This window comes from Hyperolius riggenbachi, chromosome 5 (genome assembly GCF_040937935.1).
Source record: "Hyperolius riggenbachi isolate aHypRig1 chromosome 5, aHypRig1.pri, whole genome shotgun sequence".
NCBI classification, from domain to species: Eukaryota; Metazoa; Chordata; class Amphibia; order Anura; family Hyperoliidae; genus Hyperolius; species Hyperolius riggenbachi.
In genome coordinates this window covers 416,805,362-416,814,552 of record NC_090650.1, presented here as the reverse complement: position 1 = coordinate 416,814,552, position 9,191 = coordinate 416,805,362, and the positions used below count along the sequence as shown (strand labels likewise).

At 45.4% G+C, this 9,191-nt stretch overlaps 1 protein-coding gene across 1 annotated transcript in view; it reads right to left on the bottom strand.

Annotated features, from left to right (window-relative positions):
• Window positions 1-571: 571 nt before the first annotated feature.
• Window positions 572-9,191, bottom strand: part of SQLE (squalene epoxidase) — a 33,058-nt gene continuing 24,438 nt past the window's right edge. Inside the window, exons 9-11 of the mRNA XM_068238019.1 lie at window positions 8,824-8,920; window positions 5,067-5,154; window positions 572-3,054 (exon numbers count right to left, since the gene is read on the bottom strand). Of these exons, the coding sequence (XP_068094120.1) occupies window positions 2,862-3,054; window positions 5,067-5,154; window positions 8,824-8,920 (378 nt within the window). The 3' untranslated portion in view covers window positions 572-2,861. The remainder of the gene's footprint in view (window positions 3,055-5,066; window positions 5,155-8,823; window positions 8,921-9,191) is intronic.

Sequence of the window (9,191 nt, the reverse complement as noted above, 5' to 3'; positions counted from 1 at the left end):
ACGGACATTACATCCCATGAGACAAACCCGAATCTGTGACCTGCACTATTACTGGACACATAACATGAGTTTTGTGGGTCTCAGGTGAAAATGCTTCTCCAGGCAAAAAACTGACCCACAGCATTTCCTGCATTAGCCCTGTTTCCTACTCCTCTGACTGACTGCCAGTGGAAATGAAAGAGTAGGAGCTTCTTTCCCTTAGAGCAGCAGCATTTCAATTTGATGTGTGAATGTATCATGGGAGGACAATAAAGGAAAGAGGCATCGTGATTTGAATAAAAGCTTTTAAAACCGGTTTAAAAACGAAAACGAAAAATCATGTATCTTACCTCAATGATGAAATCTCTGTAAACTTACAAAAGATTTTTATTTGAGCACAGGCAACACGTTTTGCGGGTCTGAGCCCACTTCCTCAGGCCCGCGAAACGCTCCCTATGCTACATGATTTCTGTCATTTGGCACTGTATTGGCCTGAGGAGGCGGGCTCAGACCTGCGAAACGCGTTGCCTGTGCTCAAATAAAAATATTTTGTAAGTTTACAGAGATTTCGTCATTGAGGTAAGATACCTCATTATTCTTTTTCGTTTTTAATCCGGTTTTAAAAGCTTTTATTCAAATCAGGGCGCCTCTTTCCCTTATTGTGCATAGTTATACCCCCGTACATGTTTGTCCGAGGGGTGGTGACAGAACACCCGTTGTTTTACCACGGTTGATGTTTTGTCCCTCCTTTTTTGTTGAAGAGAGCGACCGCAACCAGGTCCGTCCAGGACCACCCCGAGTGGAGTCGGGTTTATGGTCTCCACCTGCTTCCTGTGGTCGGTTGCCCCTTGCAGCCCTCCTTTGTGAGTAGCCCTTTCAATCAATTGATTTCTCCACACACCAATTATTGACATACTGCACTATCGGCTCTTTTTTTTGTCTCCTGTATTTTTTTCCCACAGGGTGCCAAGACACCCCAACCACAATATCTTGAGAGGAGGTTATTTGGGGTAGGCATGGACAGCTTGATAGGTTTTAGCTACTGTTTGCATGGTGGCTGATTGGGGATTTAAAAATTTAGTTTTTTTTAATATATGTATTTAATACCTCATAAATATCGCAGACTGTCTAACACCATTCCACACATGGGAATAAAAAAAAAGTCCTAATGTTTTCTGTGTGATCCAAAAGGAAGGCACCAAGAGGAATGGGGTCAGAAAAGCCACAGACATGCTGATCAAGAAATGACTGGAGTACGAAACAATCACAACGGGAAATCTTACGACCAGTTGTTTCTTCTACAGTTTTTCTGTACCATTTATGAGGCATAGTAAAGGCAGCTGTATGTAATTGGCCTCGGGTCGGGACACTAAAAGCCGGCACAGGCACAGGTCATATAGACTTTGTTTAAGGTACAGGTGTGAGGCTTGGCAACATCGACCGACATCTTAACACTAACGTTACTGAATAATACACACAGATTTATTAAAGCTGCTGCAGGCGAAACATGCAGGGCCTGATTTCTGGAAAGGCCACAAAGGCCCTGGCTTTGGGTGGCTGCTCCAAGGGGGCGGCTGGACACGGAAGTGGTGCTGCTGCAAATGCAAAAGAAGGCTGTAAATGAAAAGGGAAATAGGGGGCAGTCATACAAGCAAGGGAAGCTACAAGAAAGCCATTTTACTGTTACGCTAGTTACATAGCAACCCACGTTGCCTAGGTAACACACCTGTTGCTAGCTTACCAAAAGATACACTAACCAGCACTATTTGCACAATGAATGCTGTCACTGCCCTCACATTGCAATTTTAATGTAAGTTTTGAGCGTACTGTATACCCCATAGTCTCCTGTAAGGTTCCCATTAATGGTACAATCTCCTATATGAGCCACTGTACGGCTGATTGGATCATGTACCGTAAATAGTGCTAATCGATGACGAGCAATTCGATCGATCATTCCGCTGATCCGAAATTCTATATCTATTCTTTTAATCTGGTTGGATTGCTTGGCTTTTTCCCCTCCGTTGGTGGGCCCAAATCATCGCTTCCAACAGATCGGACGGTCGATTGTTCGGGAAATGGAATGATTAATGAGCACCTTTATGCTGATCTGGCGTATATGACGGCTGACACAACCTTCTCGTCTGCACGCCATTTAGGTACCGTTATCGGAAAACAAAGCTGAACAACAACCGGAGATCTAAGATCCGCCTCTTCCGCTGAAATCAGGAATGTGGTATCTGATATCCGAAACACAAATGATTCTTATTGATGATTTATATAGCGCCATCCTGTTCCATGGCGCAGTACAGAGAAACTGGGCTCCAATACCGCTTACTCCACCAGAAGCAGAGATGGAATAAGATGTAATGGAGCCCGAGGCAAGGTGGTAGAATTGGGGCCCCGTTGTGGTCCTTTTGGTAAGCAGAAGTGGCGAGAGGAAAGAGAAAGTGGCAATGGGCCCCCTCGACACTTACTAGGCCCCAAGCACCCGCCTAGGTTGCCTGGTGGATAATCCTGCTCTGGTGAGAAGTCTGTGGACTGTTGAATGAATTGCAGTCAGATAACAATCTTTGGCCCCATCGCTGCTGACTGTATGTTTTGTTTACATCACGTGCCTCAGGAAAGCATTAAGGATGTGCTTCTGCGAGCACCCAATTGTTTACATATAAAGTGACAAGTTAATATCGATCAGCCCGCGTTGTCCATGGCAGGTCTATGTAACGTGTTTGTGTTGTTTCATGCCTCTGTCTGGCAGAGAGGTTGTGCCTTGCTCTGCAGTCATTCTCCTGGCTGGGATCATAGGAGAATGAGGTGGATCTGGTAGACCCGGCCGTGTTGGTGCCAAGAAGCACTTCTGGGGAGAATCGTTCATCGTCCGGCGATCAGTACACCAAGTATTTCATCTCGGAGTAGATGAGAGGGAAGATGACGGAACAGGCTCTGTACAGGACGGCCGTGCTCCTGAGGATGGCGCGAGGTTTGGTCAGCCAGGGCTCTGTCTTGAAGCAGAAGTAAACGGCATAGAAGGCGACGGCGAAGAAATGTCCGATGAGCAGCATCGGTCTGGGGGAAAGTCTGAAAGAAAACAGAAAGCCAACCGTATTATTCACAGTTACTGCTGCCAGACAGGAAAAAAACTAGACTGCACTAAGCTACAGCAATTGGCCATAACCACATCCCCCAACAATGCAATAGGCTAAAAAGTTGTGTTTTTTTTAGTTATACATATGCACAGATGCTCCTTGCTTGGCAGTTGGAAATAAAAACATTTCCCACAAGGCAACAAGGTTCACAGACAGCAAACTGTCAGGAGCATGGTCATGACATCACTCTGTGGGAGGGGTTTCACCACAATATCAACAATACAGACCTCCCTTATGATCTATTCAAGAAAAAGTACAGATTTCTCATGGGAAAGGGGCTATTGGCTACTGATTGGGAAGTTCATTCCTTGGTTACAGTTCCTCTTTAAGTGAATCTTAAAGATAATCTGTATTGTAAAAATCGCACAAAAGTAAACATACCAGTGCGTTAGGGGACATCTCCTATTACCCTCTGACACAATTTCGCTGCTCCTCGCCGCATTAAAAGTGGTTAAAAACAGTTTTAAAAAGTTTGTTTATAAACAAACAAAATGGCCACCAAAACAGGAAGTAGGTTGATGTACAGTATGTCCACACATAGAAAATACATCCATGCACAAGCAGGCTGTATACACCCTTCCTTTTGAATCTCAAGAGATCATTGTGTGTTTCTTTCCCCTTGCAGTTCACGTGCACTGAAGTTTCAGGCTGCTCGTTTCTTCCTGCAAACAGCTTTGCCCTTGTCTGTAATTCCTCAGTATGTGAAAGCCCAGCCAGCTCAGAGGACGATTATCCAGCTTGTAAAAGATAAGCGAGAAGAGAGAAGCTGCCCTAATCTAAATAATACACAGGCAGTGTGCATAGAGGGGCCTGGAAGGGGGAGTTCATAGCAGAACCACAACACTGAAGAACTTGGCAGCCTTCCAGACACAGGCTGACAAGTCTGACAGGGGAAAGATACATTGATTTATTACAGAGACTGTGATAGTACAAAGTGCTGCAGTAAGCCAGAACACATTAGAATAGCTTTTGGAACTTGTAGGATGATAAAAAACAGGATGCAATTTTTGTTACGGAGTCTCTTTAAGTGGGGGAAAGAAGTCCAGTCTTACCTGGGCCTTCCTCCAGCCCCTTGGTATCTTCTCATTCCTCTCTGTTGTGCCACTGTGCTCCTCCCAAAGCTCACCATCCTGGCCAGTCACTGACTAATGCACGTGTGGGCCAGTCTGTGGGTGTCCTGGACTGAACTCCCATGGCCAAGAGCAATTTGCAAGTTCCCAGGGCACGCCCCCCACCACAGGAGCATGATCAAGGATGCCTGCGGATGGGGCGGCATATGCGCAGTAGCCTGCGAATGGTCCAGTTGGTAAGCTTTTGGAGGGGCACAGCGGCACAATGGAGAGGCACGGGAGGAAAGCGTGGCACCTGTAGTGCTATGAGGGGCTGGAAGAAGCCCCAGGTAAGTGGAATTGAACTTCTTCCCCCCACTTAAAGTGAACCGAGCATCATTTTTAACACCCAGTGCAGCTCTATAGCAAATTAAAAATGCATTCTAAAAATGTGGTTTATTATGAAAAAAACCTTTCCTTTTACCTCATCTTTTTACATTTAAGGGTTAAAATACACACTTCTTTCGTCCGTGAAAGGACTACGGACGGAGAGCAACAGATGATGGAAGGCAGATAAGGAATCACCTCATTAGACTTAATTATCCACAAACAAACCCTGAGCCTTCCCCATTGTACTTCAAACAGAAAACATAAGAGGCACTTGAAGAATTTCACACCTAGCCTGGATAAGACAGTTTAAAAGCAGCAGGGGTTTTGAGCTCCTGAAACATGGCAGCCCTTTCAGCTATTTGAAGCCAGGAGCTGCTTGAATCACTTTAAGGTTCACTTTAACACAAGTGGGTGATGTTTTGCAAAAACAAACAAACTAAAAAAAACAAAAACAAACAACATCACAGTTCTTCAGAGTCAGGTGGTCAGAAAATGGGTCACTTACACAGAGAGAAGCCCAATGGGGCCGGCCACACATTCTCCTCCCAGCTTGAAGTAATTGAAGCAGGCTCTTCTCAGCTGATATAAGGAATCTAAGAACAGACAGATTGGGTTAGATTGCTACAGCTCAGTCATACGGAGCTTACTATGTGCTAAACATAAATACATGACATCTCACACCTAGTAGCACAGCACTAAAACCACTGTGAGGTGATCTGGATAACAATGGTTACCTCATCACCACAGCACTACAATACAATATGGCTGCCCCACTATAAAGCAGACACATAAATGAGATTATTTTGCTGCTTGCCGACCTCATCCTAGATTTAATTTATGAGCAGATGCGTCTTTTATTTGGGTCATTGTAAAAGGACACCTGGAGTGAGAGGGATATGGAGGCTGCCATATGTATTTCCTATTAAACAATACCAATTGCCTGATCTGGTCAGTAGTGTCTGAATCACATGCCTGAAACAAGCATGCGGCTAATCCAGTCAGAAACGACTGAGCTTCATATGCTGGTTCAGGGGCTATGGCTAAATGTATTAGAGGTAAATGAGCAGCAGGACAGCCAGGCAATCTATATAGTTTAAAATATATATACATATTTCTCTCACTTCCCGTTGCACTTCAAAGAGAACCCGAGGTGGGTTCTGACGATGCTATCCCCATACAGAGGCTGGGTCTGCCTATACTGCCCAGCCTCTGTTGCTATCCAGATCCCCCCTAAGTTCCCCCTGCGCTCTGCTGTCCCCTATAAATCACAGCCACGCTGTGCAGGCTGTGTTTACCTCTGTACTGTCACTCTGCGTGCTCCCCGCCTCCTGCATAGCTCTGGTCCCGCCTGCGTCCCTTCCCTCCAATCAGCGGGGAGGAAAGGGATGCGGGCGGGGACCGGAGCTATGCAGGAGGCGGAGGGAGCAGCAGGCTGACAGTACAGAGGTAAACACAGCTCGCTGCGACATGCTGCGTATTGGCAGCGCGGCTGTGATTTATGGGGGACAGCAGAGCGCAGGGGGAACTTAGGGGGGGATTGAAATAGCAACAGAGGCTGGGCAGTATAGGCAGACCCAGCCTCTGTGTGTGGATAGCATTGTCAGAACCCCACCTAGGGCTCTTTAACCAATGTGATTTTAAGTGTGCCTACTCCAATACAAGTCTAACTTCTGCTAATATTAAAATGGTTCTAACCTCAGGACAGTAGTACTCCTCCCTATTGGCCTGATTCCCATGTATTATATGTCTATTTCCAGCAATGTATGCCTCTGTATATGATATTTAGCACCATTTATGAAGCAGCAGGGGCGTAGCAATAGGGGTTGCAGAGGTAGCGACCGCATCAGGGCCCCTGGGCCAGAGGGGCCCCATGGGGCCTATCCTAAACCAAAGTATAAGCTGTTTATTGGTCCTGTGCTGGTAATGCTCACTTCTATTGATGCTTTGAATAGTAGTAATCATTAACAAGCTGTTCCCCATCCCCTTCTGACACCTCTGACACTGTACATAACCTTGGCAGGTTTTGTTGCGCCGTATCAATTGTTACATATAGAGTGCTAGGGGGGCCCAATGTAAAACTCGCACTGGGGCCCTGAGCTCCATAGCTACGCCACTGTGAAGCAGCCATGTCCCTCCAGTGACACAGCAGCTGGGTTTGCAGCAAGTGGTCATGGGAAGGAGTCTTCACAGAGGTGTGATGGCCAGTTTTACCAACAGGCACAGTAGGCTGAATATGGCCAGGCCCTGCCCTCTACACTGCCTGCTGCTGTCTGCCTGCTCTCTCACCTTTCAATACAGAATTCATTTATTTTCTTTCAACAAGATTTTTATTAAAGAGAACCTGTACTGAAAAAAGAGCCCCTGGGAGGTACTTACCCCAGGAGGAGGAAGCCTCTGGATCCAACTGAAGGTCGCCATACACTCGTTAGATTAGCAGCAGATAGATCATCAGATAGATTTCTGATCTATCTGATGTGTTTAGGAACATTTTTTACTATTGAAAATCGATCTGATGGCATTTTTTGCCATCAGATTTCCATTAGGTCCAATGCAAAATGATAAGCAATCTCAACAGATCGACCTAGATTTTCCAGCATGTCAGATCAATTGAAATCGATTTGTGATCGATCTTTCGATCACGGACGCTAATCGGCTCAGTGTATGGACACCTTGAGGCTTCATTCCTCCTCCTCGGTCCCATGATGGTATATCTAGGATGCTCCGAACGGCGGCCATGTAAATATTTACCTTGCCCGGCTCCAGCGCAGGCGCAGTTGCGGCTCAGATCAGGCGTAACTAGCCGATCCCAGTTGGGTTCGATCTACTGCTATTTCCACCTGATCCGAGAGACGCTACTGCAGGGGGGCCGAGGAAGGTAAATATTGCAGGCGCTGTTGCGCCTGTGTAACAGCCTGACAATTTGTCGGCTGTGGCTTCGGAGGGGCCTAGAGAGACCACCGTGGGACGGAGGAGGACGGGGGAAACCTCAATCGGATCCAGAGGCTTCCCCCTCCTCAGGTAAGTACCCCCCAGGGGCACTTTTTTTCAGTACAGGTTCTCTTTAACAAAAATAATAGCATATAAAAAGTTTGCTAGTTTGTAATTCCTTATCAGTGAGGGTTACACTATAGTCCGACCCAGGCAGAAACTGTCACTTGCATACCTGATGTTTAACTCTTTCCAGCAGAGAATGAAAGAGAGGAACACTGCATATTTACTTTACACTGTATATACACACGTCTATCTCCTCGAGTCACATGTCACCTTCTGTATCCTTTACGTATACCTGTTTGTTTTTGTTTTTCTCAGTTTAAGTCCCCTTTAAACAAGAACATGATTCACAAACCATATTGGTAGGTGAACAGAGGCGCCAGAAGGATAAAAGTACATAACATTTTTTAAAAATTGCTGGGAGGAAGTGGTGGACTCGCCTCCGTTAAAGCAGACACCAAGGACTGTAAATGTATAGATATACACATTTATTGAAAATACCCCAAAGATGCAACGCGTTTCGCGGGCACAGCCCACTTCTTCAGGCAATAAGCAGGGGATAAACAACAGCAATTCAGTTATAGCAAGCAGAGGTGCTCTGCTTGCTATAACTGAATTGCTGTTGTTTATCCCCTGCTTATTGCCTGAAGAAGTGGGCTGTGCCCGCGAAACGCGTTGCATCTTTGGGGTATTTTCAATAAATGTGTATATCTATACATTTACAGTCCTTGGTGTCTGCTTTAACGGAGGCGAGTCCACCACTTCCTCCCAGCAATTTTTAAAAAACTTTATGTACTTTTATCCTTCTGGCGCCTCTGTTCACCTACCAATATATTTGAGTCCACCCCAGGTGGAGGGGTGATCTACCCCCTTTCTTCCTATCTACAGAGAGCGACTTCTTAATCCTGAGTGAGGACAGGTCTAATCTCCTCACCTGCCTAATGAGTGGCTACCTAGGTGGTAACCCGTGTTTGTGAGTATTACCATCTCACTGTTTCATTTATCCAATCAATTTTGATATACTACACCATATTGGGCTCTCGATTTCTCTTCAACTCATGATTCACAAACCAGTTTGTGGATATTATATAACTAATGCTTTGTGGCTTGTTAAGAAGATAAAAGATCAGAGCTTAGAAGTCCATGCAGCCAGCCTGGTAATCTCATTACATAAGCTGGAGTTTCAGTGTCACATTCCCTGTCTCTCTGTGGAACAATGTGAGCGTCTATTTCTAGACACGTGACGGGATCTCCTTACAGCCGACACTCACCATCTGTAGCAGCAAAGAGCTCATAGAGGGCCTGCGCCAGAACATTCACCACGAAGGAGTGAGACTTCTTCCTGGACCAATAGAAACTCTTCTTGGCCTGAAAGACAACACCATTGGTCAGCTAAAGTCTTTACAGTGAACACAATTAACCACTTAACCCACAGGGTTGACATTTTTTTTGCATCTGAGCAACTTTCACCTCCCATTCATTTGCTAATAACTTTATCACTACTCGGCACAATGAATGGATCTATATCTTGTTTTTTCCGCCACCAATTAGGCTTTCTGTGGGTGGTACATTTTGCTGAGAATTAATTTATTGTAAATCCATTTTAACAGGAATATTAAGAAAGAAATGGAAAAAAAAT